This window comes from Phyllostomus hastatus, unplaced genomic scaffold (assembly GCF_019186645.2).
Source record: "Phyllostomus hastatus isolate PE091 unplaced genomic scaffold, TTU_PhHast_1.1 phas_contig_1, whole genome shotgun sequence".
Lineage (NCBI taxonomy): Eukaryota > Metazoa > Chordata > Mammalia > Chiroptera > Phyllostomidae > Phyllostomus > Phyllostomus hastatus.
The window spans coordinates 20,814,984-20,840,623 of record NW_025333498.1 but is presented as its reverse complement, the minus strand read 5'-3'; the positions used below and the strand labels follow the sequence as shown (position 1 = coordinate 20,840,623).

Genomic DNA, 25,640 nt, shown 5'->3' with positions numbered 1-25,640 from the left:
AGTTGTAGATATAATGTTACTTAGGTAAAATGGCATAAGACAAACATAAATCAATGTATCTGCAATAGTAAAATAAATCATTGCCCTAGCTGGTGTGGCTCAGTGGATTGAATGCCTGTCTGTGAACCAAAGGGTTGTCGGTTAGATTTCCAATCAGGGCACGTGCCTGGGTTGTGGGCCAGGTCCTTGGTGGGGGATGCGCAAGAGGCAACCACACATTAATGTTTCTCTCTCTCTCTTTCTCCCTCCCTTCCCTCTCTAATAAATAAATAAATAAATAAATAAATAAATAAATAAATAAAATCTTAAAAAAAATTCTAAAAGTAACTTTGTAAAGAATGAAAATATTTTTAAAATAGTAATAGCAGTTAACATATTGAATGTTTACTGTTTGCCAGTCACTGTTTTTTTTTTTTTTACAGATTATATTTATTTATTTTTGGACAGAAGGGAAGGGAGGGCATAAGACGGAGAAAAACATCAGTGTGTGAGAGATACATCAATTGGTTGCCTCTGGCACACCCCCAACTGGGGAACATGGCCCACAACCCAGCCATGTGCTGGGACTAGGAATCAAACCAGCAGCCCCTCCATTTGCAGGCTGGTGCTCAATCCACTGAGCCATACCAGCAAGGGCACTAGTCATTGTTCTAAATTTTTTACATAATATGTATAATCTCACATAATTATAAGTAATAATAATATGAAAAATTAAATAGGTGCTATTATTTTTTTTCATATAAGGGAACTGAGGAACAAGAGGCTAACTAAATTTTCCAAGTTTACATAGCTACTAAGTGATAAACCAAATTGCCTACATTACTTTCTAAATTGCTAGGATTGATCACATTATGCTCTTCTCAAAATTTTTCAGTTCTCCCCAGTCCCTATTCTAAACCCCACCCCAATGCCACTGCCTCCATTGCTAACAAATTATGTTGGAATTTCTTGGTCTAACATTGAATTACTTCTAGTTTATCCACAAACAACCTTTCTTGCTTGCGCCCCTGTCCTCCAGGCATCCATCCATATCCAGCACCTTTCTCCATCTACCCTTTATCCCCTGCCCTGAAAAAATGCATAGTCTATATCAGAGGCCTCCTTGTGCACTCTAGCTTCCAGCTGAAAGAGCCATGGCAGAAGATCAAAGGGAGGCAGGAGAGTGAGGTCCGGGTATTTATTCCCTGGGTTCTTCCCATTCAGAGCATTCAGCTCTTTAGGACTCTTGTTCCTTCCAGACTTGGTTAACTGCTTCCCATCCTTCTCCTTCTGGGCCTGGGGTGGTACAGGTCTGCTGTACTCACTTGTGGTTCCTGACACCCCACCATACCTTTGTAATAAGTACATTTGTATAGAAACCTCAATTATCCTAATGTGAATGTGCCATCTATTTTCTGTTTGACGCCAGCTGATAGATTCAGGGTCTATAATTTTATGATCTTGTATGAGCCTTCCACTCCAACCAGGTAGAGGGTGGGATTACTTATTATTTGTTAAACATACTATGTAATGTTCTGCAGATTCACTTGAGAATGCCTTCCTTTATTTTTGGAATCTCTTAGCCCATTTCACTCCAGCATTCTTACAGGCTTAGTTTTTCTGATTTCAGATATGCAATAGTTGTCCAACCTTTTGGCGTCTCTGGGCCACACTGAAAGAAGAAGAGTTGTCTTGTTGGCCACACATTAATGAGTTGGCCACACATTAAATACACAGATACTAACAAAAACAAAAAAATCTCATAATGTTATAGGTAAATTTACAATTTTGTGTTGGGCCACATTCATAGCCATCCTGGGCTGCATGATGCCTGTGGCCTGCAGGTTGGACACCTCTGTAGGGGTTTCCAGGGAGGAAGGAATATGACCTGGCTGTAAATTACTCATAAAAGAGATCTGTGAAAATATTGTGTTGAAGAAATATTGTGTTAAACAAAGTTCAGAGAGTTTTATTATTGCAGGATATCTCAAAGCTATTGGAATATACCAATTGTATTATAAATCTCTAAGACACAAGGTTTACCATGCTCAGATTTACTTGACTTTTTCCCCTTGCCATATCTACAGGACACACTTGGAGAAATGAAATTTATCTAACTTTGTGTTCTAGTGTAAGAACATCAGTCTGAGGTGTTAAACAGACTTCATCCTGGCTATAATTTCATATGAACAAAAAGTTTTCCCACAGCAAAAAAAAAAGAAGAAAGAAAGAAAGAGACTTCTAGCCAAGATGGAGGCATAGGTAGACACACTGTGCCTCCTTATACAACCAAAAGAAGGACAAAAACAATTTAAAAACAAAAAACAACTGGAACTGACAGAAAATCAAACTGTATGGAAGTCCGACAACCAAGGAGTTAAAGAAGACATATTCATCCAGACTGGTAGGAGGGGTGGAGTCGGGTGGCCAGGAGGAGAGGACTCACAGCAAAGCAGCGGCTGGTGGACCAGGTGGTCCCCCATTTGCACGCAGATAAACCAGGTGAAACTGGGGAGCAAGAAACACTGTGCAACCCAGGGTCCCAGCACGGGGAAATAAAGCCTCAAAACACCAATTGAACACACCTGTGGGGGTTGAGATGCCAGGAGAAACTCTCAGCCTCACAGAAGAATTCACTGGAGAGACTTACAGGGTCCTAGAATGTACACAAGCCCACCCACCTGGGAATCAGCACTAGAAGGGCCCAGTTTGCTTGGGGGAAGTGACACAAGTGACTGAAATCTGGCAGAGAGTGGAGCAAGTGAAAATTGTTCCCTCTCGGACCCCACCCCCACATAGAGTGTCACAACCCAGAGACTGGGTTGCCCTGCCCAGGTGAACACCTAAGGCTCTGCCCCTCACTATGTAGCAGGCATGACAAGACAAAAAAAAAAGTGGTCCAAATGAAAGAAGAGATCAAAGCTCCAGAAAAAAACACAACTAAGCAACGAATAAATAGCCAACCTATCAGATGCACAGTTCAAAACACTGGTAATCAGGATGCTCACAGAATTGGTTGAATTTGGTCACAAGTTAGATGAAAAAATGAAGCTATGCTAAATAAAATAAAGGAAAATGTACAGGGAACCAATAGTAATGGGATGGAAACTGGGACTCTAATCAATGGTGTGGACCAGAAGGAAGAAAGAAATATCCAATCAGAAAAGAATGAAGAAACAAGAATTCAAAAAATGGAAGAGAGGCTTAGGAACCTCCAGGACATCTTTAAACGTTCCAGCATCCAAATTATAGGAGTACCAGAAGGAGAAGAGGAAGAGCAACAAGTGGAAAAGTTAGTTGAACAAATAATAAAGGAGAACTTCCCCAATCTGGCAAAGGAAATAGACTTTCAAGAAGTTCAGAGAGTCCCAAAGAAGTTGGACCCAAGGAAGCACACACCAAGGCACATCATAATTACCCAAGATTAAAGATGAGAGAATCTTAAAAGCAACAAGACAAAAGGAGATAGTCACCTACAAAGGAGTTTCCATCATAGTGTCAGCTAATTTCTCAAGAGACCTTACAGGCAAGAAGAGGCTGGAAAGAAGTATTCCAAGTCATGAAAGGCAAGGATCTACATTCAAGATTACTCTATCCAGCAAAGCTTTCATTTAGCATGGAAGGGCAGATAAAGTGCTTTTCAGATAAGGTCAAGTTAAAGGAGTTCATCATTACCAAGCCTTTATTATATGAAATGTTAAAGGGACTTATCTAAGAAAAAGAAGATAAAAAACATGTTTAGTAAAATGACAGCAAACTCACAATTATTAACAACCATACCTAAAAACAAAACAAAAACAAACTAAGCAATCAACTAGAACAGGAGCAGAATCACAGAAATGGAGATCACATGAAGGGTTATGAACAGGGGAGTGGAAGGGGGAGGGGGGGAGGTACAGAGAATAAGTAGCATAGATGGTAGGCAGAAAATAGGGGGAGGGTAAAAATAGTATGGGAAATGTAGAAGCCAAAGAACTTATTGTATGACACATGGACGTGAACTAAAGTGGGAGAATGTGGGTGGGAGAGGGTATACAGGGTGGAAGGGAGTGAAGGGGGGGAAATGGGACAACTGTAATAGCATAATCAATAAAATATATTTACAAAAGAAAAATTTGGTACATTTTTCATATGCCATATGACTCATGTGGCAGGGATTAGTGTGTATGTGAGAGTTTTTTGAGAAGTGTGATTTCACTGAATGGCTTTGTAATTATACTATCCCATAGTCATTCTTAGTTGTACATATATGACTTGCTGGGATCCCCAGAACAGCTTCTACCAAGACAAAGAACCAATACCCAGTTCTCTCCTCCATCAGTTTCAGTCAAACTAAGGTGTTGGCAGTGAATACTTGTATCCCTTCTGTAACTATCAGATTTATTTTGGGGGGATTCTGAATCATATACTGTATACCTTCCATAGAGCAGATATGCACAATCAATCAATAAATGTGTGAAAAACAGCAATGGGTGTTGCTGCTGATACTGGGCCAGAAGTTTCATGTCCACCTCATTCTGTATGGCAAAAACTAGTCCTTACTTAAGGTAACCTTTTTGTTTGTTTGCTTTTAGGTAGACTCTTAGTAACAAATTTAAGGATTCTCTGGCACTCTTTGGCATTACCTAGAGTCAATCTCTGTAAGTATCTTTGTTAGGTAACACTAAAAAGAAAAAGTACTTTGTCAAGTGAACTTACTTACTGGCTTTTGATACCAAAAAAGCTATACCATGAAATACGTAGAAATCTTTAAATTGATAAAAATTTCAGAAATCCTTGATTAACCACTGACTGCATCATAATGCAAAAGAAATGTTTTCCAGTTTGTTTATTTTTGTCTTCTGGACATGTAGAACATCAGTGCTTTTACATTGAATGATTTTTTTTTGTTTTTTTTTTATTTGTTTTTGTTAGTTTTGTTTTGTTTTGCTTATCTCTGACATTGCTATGAGCTGTTTCAAGTAATCCCAAAGAAGGGAAATCTAAATTGTAATAGCAAAGTACAACCTTGTATTGGGTTAAATCTCATAACTTATTTTTTAAAACTATTTTAGATTATCCACCTAGACTTTTTCTCTTGATATAGTAACACTAAGATTTTTCAGTAAATAATGTTGTGTACGTTTTAGAGAAGTTAACTTTCTTATTCCATGTTTTGAGTGTGTTTTGTCAAAGAGACAGAATTGGCTTTACATTTCTTTTCATTTAACTTATATTTGTAATTGTTTTATTAAAATGTTTATAAGTTTTTTATATTTAATTTTTAAAACTTAAAAATTCTGTATATAGATTTTTCTGTTTATTGTATCATGTTCCTTAAATCCTTTGCTTTTGAATTTTAGCTATCGGTTACAACTGTGTAATGAATATTACAACAAGGACTGCTAACTCCGTAAGTCTGAAAAATATTATTGAAATATATACAGTGAAGAAACATTAGATATTTGAAGTTGGTGTTTGTTTTCACTGTAAATGAGAAATTGCTTTAAAAGTCTGAACTTTTAAATAAATTTGTCCTTACAGAAATTACGAGGCCAAACTGAAGCTCTTTATATACTAACAAAATGTAACAGTACTCGTTTTGAGTTTATATTTACAAATTTGGTTCCTGGAAGTCCTAGACTTTTTACTTCTGTGATTGCAGTACACAGGTACGGTAATAATTTGTGGGTTATTGAATATTTTTACAGTAATTCTATGATATAAACGTTTAGAGGGGTGTCCAGCCCACAGCCTGCAGACCACATGCAGCCCAGGCTGGCTATGAATATGGCCCAACACAAAATCGTAAATTTACTTAAAACCTTTTTTTTGCTCATCAATTTTTATTAGTGTTTGTGTATTTAATGTGTGGCCCAAGACAACTCTTCTTCTTCCAGTGTGGCCAAAAGATGCCAAAAGGTTGGACACCCCTGAAAATTTAGAAGCGGGGTTCCATCTTCCGCGAAGCTCTGTTGCAATATCCTGAAGATACATAGAGAAATGTGTTGCATTACCGTTTAATAAATACTTTGAAGGGATTCATAAAACACATAAGAGTACTGACAGTTCATAAAAATTTCTCCTGAAGATTCTACTAAATTAACCTTGAAGGTAGTTACAAGGCAATAGAAAATTCATTCAGTGTAAATAACCAAGTTATATAATTTAATGAATGACCTAAAAAGATTATTTCTCTAATAGTAGAGTCAAGTTTGTGTGTTTTCCCCAAAGAGTTTTGCTTTTTTTGTTGTTTTGTTTTGTGGTTGTTTTGGGTTTGGTTTTTTTGTGATGGTGGGGAGGGGTTGGTTTTCTTCTTTGCTAAATTCTTCTCTTTTCACTACCTTAGCTCTTTTTTTTTAATCCTCATCTGAAGATATGTTATTGATTTTAGAGGGATAGGAAGGGAGAGAGAGAGAGAGAGAGAGAGAGAGAGAGAGAGAGAGAGACAAACAAACATCAACGTGACAGAGAAGCATCCCTCAGTTGCCTCCTGTATGCTCCCCAACCCAGGGACTGAACCTAACCTATTGGTGTGCGTGAAGACGCCACCTGGCTAGGGCCTTGGCTCCTTTTTTTTGTAATCAGTCCTAAGTGCTATGATTAAAAAAAAAGTTTGGCTAAGATGACAGGCAAGATAAATATATACACAAGTGAATACACATATACACACAAGTATAATATATATATACCATTGTTTTAATTTACATTTATCACTAGTGATGCTGAAATTTTTCTCTTTTTTTTTTTTGGTTATTTATAATTCTGTTGTAAATTTCTAAATTATATCCCTATCAGTTATATATATTGCAAATGTATTTCTTAGTTTCCTAATTTGTTGATTATTAATTTTGTTGATTTTTTAATCTAAATAATGGTTTAGTTTTTGTGGGGTTTTTTTGATATATTTTTTTAAAGATTTTATTTATTTATTTTTAGAGAGGGGAGAGAGAGAGAGAGAGAGAAAGAGAGAGAGAGAGAAACATCAATGTGCGGTTGCTGGGGGTCATGGCCCGCAACCCAGGCATATGCCCCGACTGGGAATCGAACCTACGACACTTTGGTTCTCAGCCCACGCTCAATCCACTGAGCTACGCCTACCAGGGCAGTTTTTTTTTTTTTGTTTTGAGATATAATGCACTATTTTGAAGTTTACAGTTTGGTAGTTTTGGTATATTTACAAGGTTGTACAACTGTCATCACTGCCTGATTCCAGAATATTCCCATCACCCTAAAGAAGAACTGCCAAGGCAGTCACCCTCATTCCCTCCCCACCACAGCCCTTGGCAACCACTGATTTACTTTACATCTCCATGGATTTGCCTGTTCTGGACATTACATATAAATGGTTGACTGACCTTTTCTGTCTGACTTTTTTCACTTTTAAGGTTCATCCATGTTATAGCATGTATCAGTACTTTGTTCCTTTTTTTAAATATATTTTATTGATTATGCTATTACAGTTGTCCCATTTTTTTTCTCCCCTCTATTCTCCTCACTGCACTGCCCTCCCACCAGCATTCCTCCCTCCTTAGTTCATGCCCATGGGTTGTACACATAAGTTCTTTGGCATCTACATTTCCTATGCTATTCTTAACTTTTCCATCTGTTCTGCTCCTACCATTTATACTTCTTATTCCCTGTATCTTTTCCCCCATTCACCCCTCCCCCTTCCCGCTGATAACCCTCCATGTGATCTCTACTTCTGTGATTCTGTTCCTGTTCTAGTTGTTGACTTAGTTTGTTTTTGTTTTGTTTAGGTTCAGTTGGAGATAGTTGTGAGTTTGTTGTCATTTTACTGCTCATATTTTTTATCTTCTTAGGTAAGTCCCTTTAACATTTCATGTAATAAGGAATTGGTGATGATGAGCTCCTTTAACTTAACCTTTATCTGCCCTTCCATTCTAAGTGATAGCTTTGCTGGATAGAGTAATCTTGGATGTAGGTCCTTGCCTTTCATGACTTGGAATACTTCTTTCCAGCCCCTTCTTGCCTGCAAGGTTTCTTTTGAGAAATCAACTGATAGTCATATGGGAACTCCTTTGCAGGTAACTGTCTTCTTTTCTCTTGCTGCTTTTAAGATTCTCTCCTTATCTTTAATCTTGGGTAATATAATTATGGTGTGCCTTGATGTGTGCTTCCTTGGGTCCAGAATTCTTTGGGATTCTGTGGACTTCCTTGACTTCCTGGAAGTCTATTTCCTTTGCCAGATTGGAGAAGTTCTCCTTCATTATTTTTTCAAGTAAATTTTCAATTTCTTGCCATTCCTTTTCTCCTTCTGGCACCCATATTATTTGGATGTTGGAATGTTTCAAGTTTTCCCAGAGATTCCTCAGCCTCTCCTCATGTTTTTGAATGCTTTTTTCTTCATTCTGTTCTGGTTCAATGTTTATTTCTTCCTTCTGTTCCAAATCGTTGATTTGAGTCCTGGGTTCTTTCCCTTCACTGTTGGTTCCCTGTATATATTTTTTTCTTTATTTCACTTTCCATAGCCTTCACTTTTTCCTCTACCATGTGACCATACTCAACCATTTCTGTGAGCATCCTGATTACCAGTGTTTTGAACTGTGCATCTGATAGGTTGGCTATCTCTTCATTGCCTAGTTCTATTTTTGGAGCTTTGATCTGTTCTCTCATTTGGGCCATATTTCTTTGTCTTGGTTTACCTGTTATTTTGTAAAGGGTGGAGCCTTAGGTATGGGCCAAGGCAGAACAACCCACGTAGGGGTGTTGTGGTGCTGTATGTGGTTAGGAGTCCAAGAGGGAACAATGCCACTTGCTCGGCTCTTGGGCAGCTTTCAGTCATTTCCCCTACTAATTGCATCCATCTGGTGCTGATTCCTGGGTGGGTGGGTTTGTGTACGTTCTAGGGCCCTGTGTGTCTCTCCAGTGAACTCCTATGAGGCTGGGAGTTTCTCCCACTGACACAACCCTCACAGATATTTTCAGTCAGAGAATTTGAGGCTTTATTTCCCTGTGCTGAAACCCTGGGTTGTGTGCTCTGTCTCACTCCCCAGTTGTTCCTCTTGGTTTATCCACATGCAAATGTGGGACCACCTGGTCCTTCAGCCGCTGCCTTGCCACAAGTCTTCTGTACCTGGCTACCCATCTCCACCCCTCCTACCAGTCTGAACGAATGTTTCTTCTTTAACTCTTTGGTTTTCAGACTTCCATACAGTTTGATTTTCCAGCAGTTCTGTTTTATGTGTTGTTTTTTTTTAATTTGTTGTCCTTCTTTTGGTTATGCAAGGAGGCACAGTGTGTCTACCTACGCCTCCATCTTGGCTAGAAGTCGATTCCTTCTTTATAGCTGAATAATATTCCCTTATAAGTACACATATTTTATCTACTCATCAGTTAATAAACAATTTTGTCTATTATGAATAATGCTGCTATAAACATTCATGTACAAGTTTTGAGTAAAAACATTTTTTAGTTCTCTTGGGAAGATACATAAACCTTAGCTTTTTATTTTACTTTACTTAAAGAAGTAATATAAAATCAAGTTGGAAGGGCCTATTGAAGCTTCTTTTCTTTAATAGTATAAAAGTGTTGTGTACCCCCCACACAACATAATTTATGGCATAAATAGTTTTCATTCCCCCCACCCCGGTTAAATATTGATGATTACAGCACTAAAGGAAATCAAGATTTATAAGCAAATGCTCATATCCTGCCTTTTCACCATTTATATATTAGAAGGTTAGTTATAGTAAAAATCAGAAGTTTAACATTGAGTACTATAATTTATATGAATGACTTCTAAAGTTAATTTAGGCTAAGAAAACAAAGTTTCATTACATGGGTAAATTAGCCTATTTTTTAAAAAAAGATTGTATTTATGTGTTTGTTTGTTTGTTTGTTTGTTTTTAGAGAAAAGGGAAGGGAGGGAGGGAGAGAGGGAGACAAATATTGATGTGCAAAAGAAACACCAGGGACCTGGCTTGCTACCCAGGCATGTGTCCCCACCGGGAATCAAACCAGCAACTTTCAGTCTGCTGGACGAAGCCCAACCCACTGAGCCACACCAGCCTATAAGTAGTAGGGTAAAGTCACCTATATTTTTATGGATATATTTAGAATTAATGAATCAAAAGTTAAGAATTTTCTTACAGTAGCTAATGTATGAAGCAAACCACGTGCCCATCAATAGACAAGTGGATAAAAAAGTTGTGTACATATATTAAATGGAATATTATTGAGCCATAAAAAGGAGTGAAATTTTACCAGTTAAGAGTGTATGTTAAGTGAAATAAGTCAGACAGAGAATGACAAATACCATATGATGTCACTTATATATGAAATCTAAAGAACAAAATAAGTGAACAAACAAAATAGAAACAGACTTATAGCTACAAAAAAATAGACTGATGGTTTCCAGAGGGGTGGGAGTTGGTGGACTGGATGAAAAAAGTGAAGGGATTGAGAAGTACAAACTGACAGTAACAAAATTGTCATGGGGATGTAAAGTAGAGCATAGGGAATATAGTCAATAATCCGGTAATAACTGTGTGTGGTGCCAGGTGGGTACTGAAAATATTGGAGGGATCACTTTATAAAGTATGTGATTATCTAACTGCTGTGTTGTATACCTGAAACTGAAACAGAATAATATTGAATGTAAAATGTAACTGAAAAATAAATTTTTAGAAGTTAAGAATTTACTTCTAGCCCTGGCTGGTGTGGCTCAGAGGATTGAGCACCGACCTACAAACCAAAGGGTCACTGGTTCAATTCCCAGCCAAGCACATGCCTGGGTTACAGGCCAGGTCCCCATTAGGGGGCGTGCGAGAGGCAACCACACATTAATATTTCTCTCTTTCTCTCTCTCACTCCCTTCCCCTCTCTCTAAAAATAAATCAAACCTTAAAAAAAAGAAAAGAATTTATGGGAGAAAACTGTACTTGAACAATGATTAAAATAAAATTAAAAAAAAAAGAAAAGAAAAAATTTACTTCTATATTTACTTATTAATAGGGAGACATAGAAAGGAAACAAAGTTATAGGGATTTTATACACACAGAGATATACACACACTGTCTGTCCTAGACTCTTTCCTAGGGTTACTTGTGGAGGTGGTACAGATTCATTCTAATTTTCTGTGTACAGGTAGATGTAAGCATAATTTTTTTCAAGTTGCAGTGAGAAAAAGGACAGCAGTGCCTTTGACTAAAACAGAAATGAAAGGAAGCATTCTGACAAAAAATAAGAATTTCCATGTCTATTATTTAAATAATTTTCATTTTTTAAGGTTTTATTTATTTATATTTTTTTTTAGAGAGGGGAAAGGAGGGAGAAAGAGTGGGAGAGAAACATCAATGTGCAGTTGCCTCTGGCACACCCCCTACTGGGGACCTGGTCCCAGGCTCAAGCATGTGCCCTAGACTGGGAATGGAACCCACAATCCTTTGATTCACAGACTAGTGCTCAACCACTGAACCACACTAGCCAGGGCAAATTTTCATATCCTTATATGCAAGCCTTGTCTTTCAGTTTGAGAGAAATTTCTGTCCTCTCTTTTTGCTGTGTGATATATAGTGCCTTAAAAATTAAACATCTTTCGATTCCCAGCCAGGGTACATGCCTGGGTTGCAGGCCATAACCCCCAGCAACCGCGCATTGATGTTTCTCTCTCTCTCTCTCTCTCTCTCTCTCTCTCTCTCTCTCTCTGTCTCCCTCCCTTCCCTTTCTAAAAATAAATAAATCTTAAAAAAATTAAACATCTAAAAGTTTACTGAGATAAAATATGTAAATGCTACACTAAAGGACAAAGTCTACAGATACATTCTAACTTCTTGTATAGAGGTAGATGTGAGCATAATTTTTTCAGGTTGTAGTGACAGAAAGAATAATGGTGCTTTTGACTAAGACAGAAACGAAGGGAAGCATTTTTATAGAAAAAATAATTTGTGTTTATTATATACAAGCATTGTTTTTCCCATTCAAGAGAAAAATCTATGTCCTCATGCTATGTCTAGTACCTTAAAAATTAGACATTGAAAAAATAGTTTACTGAGATAAAATATGTAAGTACTACATTAAAATGACAAAGTCTACAAAATACTATAATCAGCAAAACTGACTGAAAAAAAATCATACCAGTTTAAGGACATCAGCTTAAAAAGGAAAAATTTTTATTGTTAATTATTTGAGTGATGTATATAAGTACTAACAACTTTATATTTTAGTAGATAAGTAAAAATAACCAAAGAAAACTGCATGTTTAAGTTAGCCTTTTGTTTATTCTCTGTCATAGAGCATATGAAACTTCTAAAATGTATCGTGATTTTAAATTGAGAAGTGCACTAATTCAAAATAAGCAACTAAGATTATTACCACAAGAACACTTATACGACAAAATCAATGGAGTGTGGAATTTATCCAGTGATCAGGTATTGTGTAAAAAATTAGTGACTTTTTGGGGGCATTGCCTTGGTAATCACTTTTCCATTTATCTTTAGGTTTGTATATCATTTAACTATTAAAAGTATCATCATACCTCTTGATAAGTTAACATTTTAGCTCTTGATATAAAATAATCTACTTTTCACATTTTTATGGTTTCTGTTTTGCAACATTTGTTCTACATTGAATTTAGAGCTGGAATGGGCCTTCAAGATCATCTCTAGTTCAATCTTTATTCACTTATACATGAAAAACTCAAGCGCCAAAGAAAAGTGACCTCGCACACCTAGTTTGTCCCAGAGCCACGGTCGTCCCCCTGTACTGCTGCACCACACTGTGAATCTGGGTAACCCATGCTGCGGGGGGAGAGCCATGGGGTGGACTGTCACAGGAGATTGTTACTTTGGTCTTCGTGGAGTTAAACATATAATTCATTTGGTGACCCCTCTCTCCATTGTTGTAACTTTTCATTTCCTCTTGAAATGATTACCAGTGGAAATGTGTAAGCAACTAATAATTGAAATAAGTAACATTAATTTCCAAAGAAAAATTTGTTTTTCTAAGAATAGTTTCCAGCCTTCGTGTGTGTTACAACCTAGATTAGACCAACAACCACTGTGGTCAAGCTACAGCATTTGAATGAAGAGCTTCTTGCTAAACATTGGACCATGACCTTAAGTTGTAAATAAACTTTGCTCATTTGAAAAGTTCTAGTTTTAAACTGATAAAGGTTCTCTAGGAGACAGACATTCCCCATCTGAATAACTCCTTTTCATCAGGAGTCAGCCAAGTTCACTCAGTAAAGGGCCAGATGGTAAATATTTAGGTTTTGCCGGCTCTGCAGTTTCTGCCCCAGCATCTCTCAGTCCTGCCGTTGTAATGCGAAACCAGCCACAGACACTACATAAACACGTGAGTGTGGCTGTGCTCCAGTGAAACTTTGTCATGAGCACCGAAGTCTGAATTTCATACAGTATTCATGTGTCATGAAATACTGTTCTTTTGACTTGTTTCCCAACCATTTAAAAATGTAAAAGTTATTCTTAGGCTGTGAGCCATACAAACTGAGGCAGCAGGCCAGCCCTGCGTTAGGCCATAGCTTAGATGTCACTTTCTGAAAGCTGCTTTTTGTGTGTCCTTTATGCAGACTGCACTCAGTTACCACTCTGCATTACTGCTGCTCTGACATACAGAGCTTGTCTGTGCCCCCGCATTAAACTTTAGGCTTCATGAGAGTAGGGGTGGAGTTACTTTATTCATAGTGGATCCTTACTACCTAGCACACCACCTGGCATTTTAAATTAATTAATTAAGATGTTTGAGAATAATCAGGTACATCATTTTATTGAAAATAGAGATGTTATTGTCAACCTAACTAATGTTTATTGAAAAATAATAAAACAAAATATGCACTCTTACTACTTAAAAAAGTCCTTAGGATATTTTTACAGTTCTCTTTTTCTAAAATAAGGAGGAAACAATGACATAAAGAATTCCTTATAAAGTGAGACTTAGTATTGTTTAATGGGGCTTGGGCTGGGAGTAATGGTGGCTAAAATTTTTGTATAACAACTTTTTACAAGATAAAAGTAGAGAGGGGAATAGATATACATATACTTAGTAATTTAATTATAATTGGGAGTAGGTCATCTTTCCTGCTTTTTCAAACTTGGACATCCCAAAAGAAGACTTTTTAGGTTAGGGGTTTGTTAGTTAATGTTTTATGTGCAACCTCAAAGTATAAAATAAAGAAAATCCCTCTAGTGTATGTGGTGGGGAGGAGGTGGAGAATGATAGATAAATGGTAGAGGCAGATAATTTTGGTGCCATGTTATTAGGCCTTGAAGATTTTTTAAAGCTACTAAGCTATTATATTGGGATACTCTTGAGAGATGTTGAGGGCCATGTAACTAGAGAACAGTTTCAATCTATAGTTAGTGTGGAAGAGCCATTACATATCTCTTGTGGACTGATGGCGGTTATCAAATGTATTTTGTCTCTTACCACTCCCTTACCTTGACGTATCCCAGGTTTTGAGTAACAGTTATAACAAGATCTAACACCTGTAGAATGCTTACTGCGTGCCAGATACTGTGCTGTGGGCTTTATTCACATGGGTTATTTAATCAAATACTCATTTTACATTTGACACAACTCACCAAAAAGAAATGTGCCCCTGGTCAGACAACTGTTAAGTACTGATGATGTAATGATTCTCTAACTCCAGAGTCCGTGCTCTCAGTACCCTAATTGTTCTGCTATGCAATGAATGATGAAGTCATTAATACTCCGTAATAATGCCCTGGCTGGTGTGAGTCTGTGGCTTGAGAGCCGGCCTTTGAACCAGAGGGTCGCTGGTTCGATTCCTAGTCAGGGCACATGCCTAGGTTGCAGGCCGAGTCCCCAGTTGGGGACATGAGAAAGGCAACTGATTGATGTTTCTCTCGCACATTGATGTTTCTGTCACTTCCCCTCTCTCTACAAATAAATAAAATATTTTTTTAAAAATACTCCACAATACTCAGTTGTGGTATTTGCTGTTGCTCTGATAATTAGAATTATTCCGGTGTTTAGAAAATAAAGAACATGTATTCAAACAAGTGATCATTGATGTATCTTTCATTACTGTCCTTTACAGGGAAATTTAGGAACCTTTTTTATTACCAATGTGAGAATCGTGTGGCATGCAAATATGAATGACAGCTTTAATGTCAGCATACCATACCTGCAAATTGTAAGTGCGTGCGTTTTGATGGCATCATTTTAATGCAGAATAAATGATTTCTGTTCAACAGTTAATGGGACATTGGGAGTCAGATAAGTTCTCTTTCTCCCTTTTTAAGTGGCAGCAGTTTAGCGGAGAGCAAACTTTTAAAAATGTCGATAGTTTACTATTTCAACATAGGAAAGACCGAATTTTACTTTACATTCAAGGAAAACAGCACCATTGTCAACTTGCTATTAAGAGAGAAATGTACTGGATTCTAAAAATTTAATTAGTTTTCATACAGATTAAGGTGTGCGTTTCTTAGATGTCATTCGAAGGGCCGTGGCCACAACCTCTCCCTGAGGCAGGCACGCAGTGCTCCTGGGCAGGGCTTCGGCGCACCGCGCTGTACACTTCTCTTTGGCTCTCTTGCTGCTTTCCACTCAAACCGTTTTTAAGCCAGAACGAAATGATGAATTCTGTGAATGAACTGTTTTCATTGTATTCAGATACAGTTTCAATGAAAGAAATCAAGATGGTGTTTAATGATAATGGTTTTAGCCGAAGTTAAAAAGCTGTTAAACCCCAGAATAAGAACTAACTCCATCAAAGATCATTTTGTTTTGGGAGTAGATAAAAGTGGTTCTTTTCACTCTGCTGCTGCTGTTATGATAAGTATGTGATATGGTGAAACAATAGTTAACTTCAATAAACTGAAGAAGTTTATTTATAAAAAACTACTTTAGACTCTAGCATATATCACACAGAACTTAAAAATACTTAATGAAAATCCTATGAGGTTATCCTATGATAATAGCCCTTACTGTAGTACTGTATAGAAGTAATCTTAAGACTAAGCAGTTTCGTTAATAAATGTTTATGGGGTAGATACAATGTATCTGTATCTGGAAAATGTCATTTTTTTAAGGGACTTCTAGGCCTATGTGAAGAATAATTCTTTTAAAAACATTCTCAAGCCTATCTTTTGCTAAACTGTTTGATTTCTGAGTTACTTTAAAATATCTAATCATTCATTCTCCAGATACTGAAAAGCTGCCCTGTGCTATTAGGTGCTAGAAATACAATCTTGCATATCACTTACCAGTGCATTGCAGTTCCTGCCTTCAAGGAGCTTTCAGTCAGGTGGTAAAAAGCAACACATTAAACAGAAAATCATAGATTCTGACAGGAATAAAATTATTTCTGGCCATCTAACAAAATAAACGAATTTATAATCATGGCTGAGAAGATGTGACAGAATCCACATAGGTGTTTTATAAATGGGTGTTTATATTATTCATTGCTGTTTTACATTGATTGTATTTACATGTGTTTTGGCTTGCTGAACCTAAACTCCATTGTGCCAAATAATTACTGAGTAGTAAATAACCTTGTGCTTTCTGCTCTTCAAATAGGGTACTTTTTGTTATTTAAGAATACAGTTGCCAAATAGGCTTCTGGAAAGAATTCAGCCAGGCCAAACAGCTTGCAGTCTGTTACCATCAGTCTGTCACTGAGGCAGTCCTAGTCTGACTTCAGCTCTGCACCCCAGCCATTGCCCTGCCCGCCTCCTGTACTATAGCCATGTATCAATATGTGTCTCCTTGCCAGTTTCTATCTTACCAGCTTGTGTCGCCCACAGTCTCCTGGTTAGATTACCTACTGACAGCCAGGGTGCTGCCAGAGTTTATAGTTCTTGACCAGGACTGTATATACTCCTGGTGGGGTGTGAAGTAGTCTAGATAGAAGGCCTGGTTTCCATAGCAACCACCATTTAATCAGTCTCCCTTTCCCCTCCTCCCTCCCTCTTCTCCCTCCATTGCCCTCTCTCTCCCTCTCTTCTTTCTTTTTCTCTCTTTTTCATCATCCAATGCCCATCTGTCTGGCAGTATGATACGCCATCACCTACCACAGATTACCCTTCTCTGCCTTTTGGTCTGCTGGTCATAATGCTAGATCCTCCACGGTCCTCTCTAACCTCGCCAGCAAGCACCTTTTATGTCACTTTCTGCAGCTCCTGTCCGCCATTGTGCCTCTACCTCTCTTCCCTTCTCCCAGGCCCCTGATGCCACTGCTCACCTTCCGCTAGGCAAGCTTCATCCCCCTGTCATGCTTACCTGTTGATGCTAGTCACATTTGACTGCGTCAGCCTTCCTTGACGCCCTGTGGTGAATGCCCGTAACTTATTTTTTTTCTTTTAATAAAAGGAATGGAGATGTTTTAGGAAGGTAGCCACTTATGATGTAAGAAACAGAAGGCACATAAGACTTTTAAAAGCTAACCCAGCCTTTGGAGCTCCGAAAGACACTGGCTTTCCATAAGTAAAAGATTGCTGGCCTTTGGTTCAAAATATCCAGAAAAGTTGTAACTCCTTAGAAGTCAGAGAATTTTGTGTGTGTTTTAGAGGTGCCATCTTTGTATTACAAGTTTGCCCTATTTCCAATATAAAAGTTTTTATTTAGTTGATCTCTGTGGGAGTGTAATAAAGAGGAAGAATTCTTTAGACTGTGAAAAGTAGTTTTACTGTGTGAAAATTGACTAAAGTATCTTAAAAATTCACTATTATCAGATAATAACAATGAGCATTTTTTTCTTTTTCATTTTACATCTAGCGTTCAATAAAGATTAGAGATTCAAAATTTGGTTTAGCTCTTGTCATAGAAAGCTCTCAGCAGGTAAGATACTTAATATTTTTATTAATCTTTAATAGATTTTTAAAACTATGTAACAGTTTACCTTCAGTTTTATTCATATAGTAACCAGTTTACATCCAAGAAGAATTTTGGCTATAACATGAAGACACATGAAAAGTTTGAAGTCATATAGTAATTGTCCCCGTAGGAAGAATCCTGCTTATGTTTCTTTGTTGGACAGACCTATTCATTATTATCATGACTATCACGTGTAGTGACAGAGTCAAGTCACTGTACTCTTCATGCATTATCTCAATATTTGCACAGCCCTGTGATACAATTACTATCTCTCCCCATTTTACAGTCAAGGAAACCGAGGCCTGCCGGGTTTAGGAACCTCACCCGTGCTCTCACAAGCAGTGAGAGGTGGGCTAGGTTTTGATTGCAGATCTGACTGACTCACAAGACCGTCTGAGGAACACAGGTCTGTGCAGATGCATTGAGATGTTACACTCTCACAAGATTATATTGCATCTGATGATAAACTGCTGTGCCCCATTATGCCAGGTTTTTAAGAAATACTTTTAAATAAAACATTTACTTCTTTATAAAATCTCTCCTCTCCTAAATTCTAAGTTTAAACATGATGAATGTCCAGTCACTTCTTTCCCCTGGCCTATTGATTAGTAGCTGCCAGTATTGAGTGGTTGCTATGTACTAGGAACTGCACGAAATGTCAGATACACACTATTTAATACAACTTGTTAACCATTTTGTGGTTAGAAAATAGAAAACTGAAGCTCAGAAATAGAAGTTTCCCAGCATTGTACAGCTAGTAAATGTGTTGTAAAACCAGAATTGAGCCCAAAAACTTATGCCCTCAACCCAAAGCATGTGCTCTCACCTGTTACAGTGTGCTACTTTTTAACACTCTTCAACACCCTGTCACAGTGAAGTTTCTTTCTTAATTCTTCAAGGAGATAGTTTCACGTAGACCATTCCCTTCTTTTAATATACAGTATACTCCTTTTCAAGGTCTAGCTCAAGAAAAACTTAGTTCCCTTAGCTTTCACAATATCTACAGTGTATTTTTGGACTTGAAATATCAGCTTTGATACTTACAGATGAAATGATGTGGTATCTGGATATGCTGTAAAGTGCTCCTGAGTGGTGAGGGGAGGAGATTTGGGGGAGGGCACAGTTGCAGAAGGAACAGAGCTGGCCTTGTTTCGTCACTTGTGTGAGCTCAATGGATGATGGACACTTACTGAACTCTTCTTTCTATTTATGTGTGTGTTTGAAGTTTTTCATAATAAAATTTTTAATTTAAAAAATCTGCTTTATGGGGATGGCTGGGGTAGGGGGAGAGGAAGGGAGGAAATGCAGACAACTGTACTTGAACAACAATAAAATTTAAAAAATGGAAAAAATAAAAAATTAAATTAAAAATAAAAATCTGCTTACATAATATGCTCTGAAATAAGGACAATTAGAGCTATAGTTTGTTACATGTATATACTTAAATACCATTTCTCAGGCTTGTTTTTTATTTTTTCATTATTTTTCTTGTAGAGTGGAGGGTATGTTCTTGGCTTTAAAATAGATCCTGTGGACAAACTACAAGCATCAGTTAAGGAAATCAATTCCCTTCACAAAGTCTATTCGGCTAGTCCTATATTTGGAGTGGATTATGAGATGGAAGAAAAGGTACCTTGTTCAGTACATGAAATACAGTGTTTGTGAAATTGGTTTTATACAGTCCATAAAATTCAGGCATACATCCATTATGTACAAATTAATTTTAAACTATGTTTAAAAAATAAATAATCTGTGTTTAAAATTACGAATATACCAGCTCTGCTCGGTGAACACGGCCCCTGGGCCCTCACTGGTTTGTGCTCACTGCCTGCCTTCTCGCTGGCTGCTTCCTCGTCTATTCCTGCCCTTCTAGGCGAGCAGCCTGTCCAGAGAAGTCTCCACATGCGAGGCTCCTTGTTGTAGACAGGCTTGAATCTCCCTCTGTCAGCTTTATTTTTATTCTACTTCAGCCTCCCATTAGCATGGGTGCCATTTTCCTCCCCCAAGGTGCTACAGTTTAGCAACTGCAGGAGTCTGCTCCTCCAGTATTCCTGTCCATCAGTCCCTCTGTCGTGTCAGCTGTGGAATATTTTGAATGTCACCCCTCATGTCTGCTCTTTGCTTCCTCACGTCTGCACCAGTCTCTGCTCTCCAGGTACCCGACACGGTCAGCACTCCACATGTCTGCTCTGTTCTCTTTTGGCTTTCTGCCTCTCCAGCCAGGACCCCTGTCATGGGGTTTATCACTGTGTGCTGACTAGCCGCTGCACTAGGGATGTCCTCCTTGTCTGCCCTCCAGCGGCGCCCTTGCCAGAGGCGCACTCCCGGGTGCCCCCACTGACTGCTCCAGCACAGGGTCTCTCGCTCTCTGTCTTTGGGGCCTGCACTGCTCTCTGTTGCAGGTGTTCTTGTTACCCTAGGCAAATCTGAGTGTCAGTTTTCTCATTATAAAGTGAACATACTCTCCCTTAAAAAGCTATTGATTAAAAAAGTTACTGATCATGTCCATGAAATGCCTGGCACATGCGACACACTCAGTATGTTAGTTCTCCTACCCATTTCTCCACTGTTCCCTTTCTTTGGCCCGGTACATAAGAATAGCCACTCTGTCACCTCATGTAATTCTCTGCTCCAACAGCCACCTCCTCAGGAAGGTGTTCCCTGACTGTTCATCTCAACTGGCAACCCGCCTCATAAAGTCAGAGATTTTTGTCTTTTTTGGGGAGAGGGGGGTCTATTTTTCTTTAACCTTTGTATCTCCAGCAGTCTCAACTGACACATAATAGACTCTTAGTGAATACTCATAGTTGTTGAATGACTGTGTTGAACACCTACTGTTTGCCATTCACTGCTCTAAGAATTTTATATGCATCATCTCATTTAATTCAGTACTATGAAGATGAAGTGTATCATCATCATCATCACCATCATCTCACAGTTAAAGAGACTGAGGCTTAGATTGCTTACCTTACTTGTACACAGCCACACAGCTCTGAACGTAGCTGAAGCACTGCGCTGACCTCTGAGCACGGAGTCAGGTCACTATCTTGATAAGCAGCACACTCCTACCCTCATCCTAAAGCCCTAGACCATAGGCCAGCCTTTACATCAGGGAGGTTTCTGTGAGTCACAAGCCAGAACCTGTGCTTTCTCCAACTCTCTGATTATAATAGATAGCGCTTTTGTTACAACTGTTTTCCTGTGTTGGACCATATGATATTATTAATATTTACCACTTTCAATTAACAAATATGGCAACTTCATATGGCTCAACCTACTATTTAGTTATTAATAATTGTGTTTTATCTCTTGCTCCACTCCCACCAGAGTACAAACCATTTCTGGGTATGGGCAGGGACTTTATACCTTGGTAGCACTAGCATAGTGCCTAGTACACCACAGATACTCAAATATTTGAAAATAATATACTTTATGAATAATATACTCATAAATATAAGTATTATATTTTATTCTGTTCTACTTTAAAAATATTTCATAGAAATCTTAGTTCTTTTACTTTTCACAGATTCTCTTTAATGACTATTTTGGGGAAAATTGAAAAATGGATATTATACAAAGCTTTGTTGGTTTCTTTTTAACTAAATGAAAGAAAATCAGATAAAGTCCAATGAGACTTTTTTCTTTAAGAATATCTCTAAGCCCTGGTTGGTGTCGCTCACTGGATTGAGCAGCAGCCTGCGAACCAAAACGTTGTGGGTTCCATTCCCAGTCAGGGCACATGCCTGAGTTGTGGGCCAGGTCCCCAGTTGGGGATGTGCAAGAGGCAACTGATCCATGTTTCTTGCCCTCTCTCTCTCCCTCCTTTGCTCTCTCTCTTAAAAAAAATAAACTCAGTTATCTCTAAGTATCATAATGGAGTTTGTATAAATTTGTTATTTTAATTCTTTTGATGATATCAACTTCAGATTTAAAAGCTTAAGTTTAACTGACTTATTACTCGTTAGTTTTAATAAAATATGTTATACAATGATTTTTATAAGACTTGAATAGTTTATATTTGTGCTATCCTTTTACAGGTATTTACAGTTCTCTCAGCATATTTTACTAAATTATTTAATTAATATTGTCTCTTTGATGCATTTTTAACATCTGATTTTCAGCCACAGTCCCTGGAAGCTCTGACAGTTGAACAAATTCAAGACGATGTAGAAATAGAACCCGATGATCACCCAGATGCTTTTGTGGTGAGCATAACAAAGGAGGCTACGAAATTTCTTATGATTATTTTTATCTGGGGCACGTTTTATTAAATAATACATTAAGTATGTACAACACCATTGAACTTGAGAACATTTGAAAGATGAGTTGGTGAGTACTATTTTTTTTTTAAGTTTGGAAGTTTGCATGTGCAAAAATACTTTTGAATTACCAAACTGGGAAATAGTTTGAGAACAGAATTATTCAGAGGATTTCAGATATGTGAAAAGTTTTTTCATACCTTAGAATACTAAAACATATTAAGTATAGTTAATTTAAAATCTATACTTTCTATAATTAATTTTTATGAGATGAACTTCCCTTTAGTACTTAGGTATATTATATTAAACATCTATTTGAACAATAAACTTTCCCATTTCCACATTTTTATTATTTAATTAATAGCCAAAATAATAAAAATACTTTATATTGTGGTCTGTTAATCTGACCAGAATACCTCTTTGGGAACAAATATTTTTAAACAGAAAGTAAAATTAGTATAAAATATTTAATTATAAAATACTACTACTACCACCTCAAACTTTATGCATTTGCTGACTGATTGCTTTGTTCTATTTTGCCAGCATCATCTTGTAAACAAAAAAGTAGTGATGAAATTTCATACCTTCTAAGTCATTCTTTTTATCTCCTTTCAAGTTAACAATGCTAATGACACACTAATGACAAAGCACATTTTTTAAAGCTTAAAGCACAACTCTTGAAGACCTTAATAATGACTGACAGAAAAAGTGAATTCTACTTCCAGCATTGTAAAGATAATTGAGAAAACCGTTAGACACATAGTAACAGAATATAAAATACATTTAGTCACAGAATTGTTCTTTAAATTAATTGCCTGTTCCTTAGCCCACGTAATAACCTATTATAATATTAAGTCACGTATGTGAAATATAATTTTCTTTGTCTTATAGGCTTATTTTGCTGATGGCAATAAGGTAAGGATATTTTACCTATAGTATATGAAAAAAAAAGCTTTATTTTCCAACATTTAATATTCACAAACTTATGTGAAACCTATTTTTTGTTTTTTTCCTCTTCCTTGCCCACCTTCTCTATTCCCATCTTACCCTCTTATCTCCCAAAAAGCAACAAGATCGTGAACCTGTATTTTCAGAAGAACTGGGGCTTGCAATAGAGAAATTGAAGGATGGATTCACCCTACAGGGACTTTGGGAAGTAATGAGTTGATCTTGAGCTGGATTTCTGTTTAAAGATATCTCAAGATTAAAGATAACAGTTGCCTGCTATAAGGCATGGAATAGTTTTCACATTTACAGAAAAAGCTTTTAAGGAAGAATTTTTTAATGATTAAGGAAAAATTCATTTATCTAGGATTTTACTGTCATTTTTTAAAAATTATATTTAAAATTGTAATCAAAATGTATCTGGTTTATAAATATGCATATTTTGTACTTAATACTTGTAAATTATTAGTCTGCAGATATTAAATAATTATCACATTAGGTTTAATAAAGAATTTATGTATGCAGCACTATTTAATGTTTTAAAAGTATTACTTAAAAGAATATGACTATTCTTATGGAGTAATCAAAACACAGCTTTTTAAATTATAAAACTCTGCTTTAACTATATTACCATATAGCTCCAAATGTAAGCCATCTCTAAAATAAATTACAACCCTTAAATTTCTTATTTTTAGGTGATTATTTCTGTAAAAAGTAAGTTATAACTAATTATAGAATATATCAACTCATATGTAAAGTTTTGGGCACTATTTTGTAAACAATTTCAATATAGTTTTGGTGAGAATATGTTTTATAAGTAAATAATTTGTAAATAAATAGTTCATTTATTGTCTTCATTGTTTGTATTAATTGAAACTTATGTGACGTTTTCAAAACTAGGATATTATTTTCTGATCTCTTGGTAAGGTAATATTTGGCAACTGCTCTGGCATCAGTGCTGTTTGTCACTGCGTCAGTGTATAGAGACATCATAAGGAACCTTTGTCAAATCATTGAAATTAGCCAAAGGAGCCCTCTTTCTCTAGAGGGAAAGGAGTGCATGTGTAAATATTTAAAATAAGGTACAATGAAGCACTAACTCAAGTCTAATAAAAACCAATGAAAAAAAGCTGTAAAGTGGTTTATTTAAACAGGAAAGGATTTCTACATTTTTAAGGGATGGGATTGTAATGAACAACTATATTAGGGGAAAATAGTTGTTGGAAAAATTTATACAGGTCACAAAATTCTAGCAGGAATTTGTTTACAAGCAAAAGTGACGTTATAAAATTGCCAACTAGTAAGGAATAATCTCAAATCATGCTGTTTGCATCTGACTCATTAATCTTCTCAAATGTTAGGTGTTACGTGTAGAGAGAAGTGAGTCATTTATTGTTCAAACAAGAGAGCAGCTGTTAGTTTTTCCTAGTGTGTGAAAACCTCAGTGGCATCTATAAATGGAAAAGGAGTCAATGAGCTCTTCGTTCAGCTGTTGTTTTAGCAGCTGACAGCACCACTGACTTCACCGTGATGTGAAAAAAGAGAGAGAAACCTTTACTCGTGGACAGAGATCTTGAAGTTTAAAAATACACAATTCCCTGATCTGGGTGGGGGCGTTCATTCATTCAACAAATACAGGATGTGGCACAAATAATGTCCCTTTTTTATTACAAAATCATAAGTAATTCTGTAACATAACAATATCACACCCAAGCTCACCATATGACATTTTGGGCAAAATGTTCAAATTAAAACTATAAATTATTATACTCATATTATTATCCTACCACTCAAGCAAGCCTTACTTCTGCTGGACCCTGTATTTATGGAGCACCCACGAGGTCCTGGATCAATCCCACTAAACAAAACAACCTCGCCCCTAAAATTCCCGTCTTCATGGAGCTTATGTTCTTTTGAACATGTTTAAGACTACCAAGAAGTAGTGCATATATGTAATGGAATATGGCTCAGCCATAAAAAAAGAAAGAAATCTTGCCATCTGCAACAACATAGATGGACCTAGAGGGTATTGTGCTAGTGAAACTAGTCAGAGAAAGTGAAATGCCAGCTGCTTTCACTTATACATGAAATCTAAAAAACAAAATAAATGAACAAGCAGAAGAGAAACAGACTCATAGATACAGAGAACATTTTGATGGAGGATTGAGAGGATGGGTGAAAAAGATGAAGGGATTAAGAAGTGCAAATTGGTAGTTCTGGACTAGGCATGGGCTGTAAATACAGCACAGGAACATGGTAATATCGGAACAAGTATGTCAGGTGGGGACTAGATTTATCAGAGTGATCACTTTGTAAGTTATATAAACGTCTAATCACAGAGTTGTATGCCTGTAATATAATAGTCTATGTCAACTGTAATTGAAAAAAAATTATTTAAAGATAAAAAATTACTGTATTTCTACAGCCCCAAAGAGTTCAGAAAATGTGACAATATAATTTTGTAATAAAATATTTCATAAACAAGTATATGATGCTATCTGTATATAAACAAAAGATCAATTTTCTTCCAAATCATACCTTCTGCATTTCATAATTAATGTTTTATTGTAATCAACAACTTATGGTTCCAGTTATACATTCTTTTTTCTTTTTCACATATAAGACCTATTTTCCAAATTGTACAGCCGATGCAGC

At 36.9% G+C, this 25,640-nt stretch overlaps 1 protein-coding gene across 1 annotated transcript in view; it reads left to right on the top strand.

Annotated features, from left to right (window-relative positions):
• BBS5 (Bardet-Biedl syndrome 5) overlaps positions 1-24,573 on the top strand; it is a 29,572-nt gene extending 4,999 nt beyond the window's left edge. Inside the window, exons 3-12 of the mRNA XM_045819737.1 lie at positions 4,554-4,619; positions 5,322-5,371; positions 5,503-5,630; positions 12,215-12,350; positions 15,002-15,097; positions 17,683-17,745; positions 19,276-19,410; positions 21,903-21,986; positions 22,932-22,955; positions 23,107-24,573. Coding sequence (XP_045675693.1) covers positions 4,554-4,619; positions 5,322-5,371; positions 5,503-5,630; positions 12,215-12,350; positions 15,002-15,097; positions 17,683-17,745; positions 19,276-19,410; positions 21,903-21,986; positions 22,932-22,955; positions 23,107-23,208 — 884 coding nt within the window. The 3' untranslated portion in view covers positions 23,209-24,573. The remainder of the gene's footprint in view (positions 1-4,553; positions 4,620-5,321; positions 5,372-5,502; positions 5,631-12,214; positions 12,351-15,001; positions 15,098-17,682; positions 17,746-19,275; positions 19,411-21,902; positions 21,987-22,931; positions 22,956-23,106) is intronic.
• Positions 24,574-25,640: the final 1,067 nt, after the last annotated feature.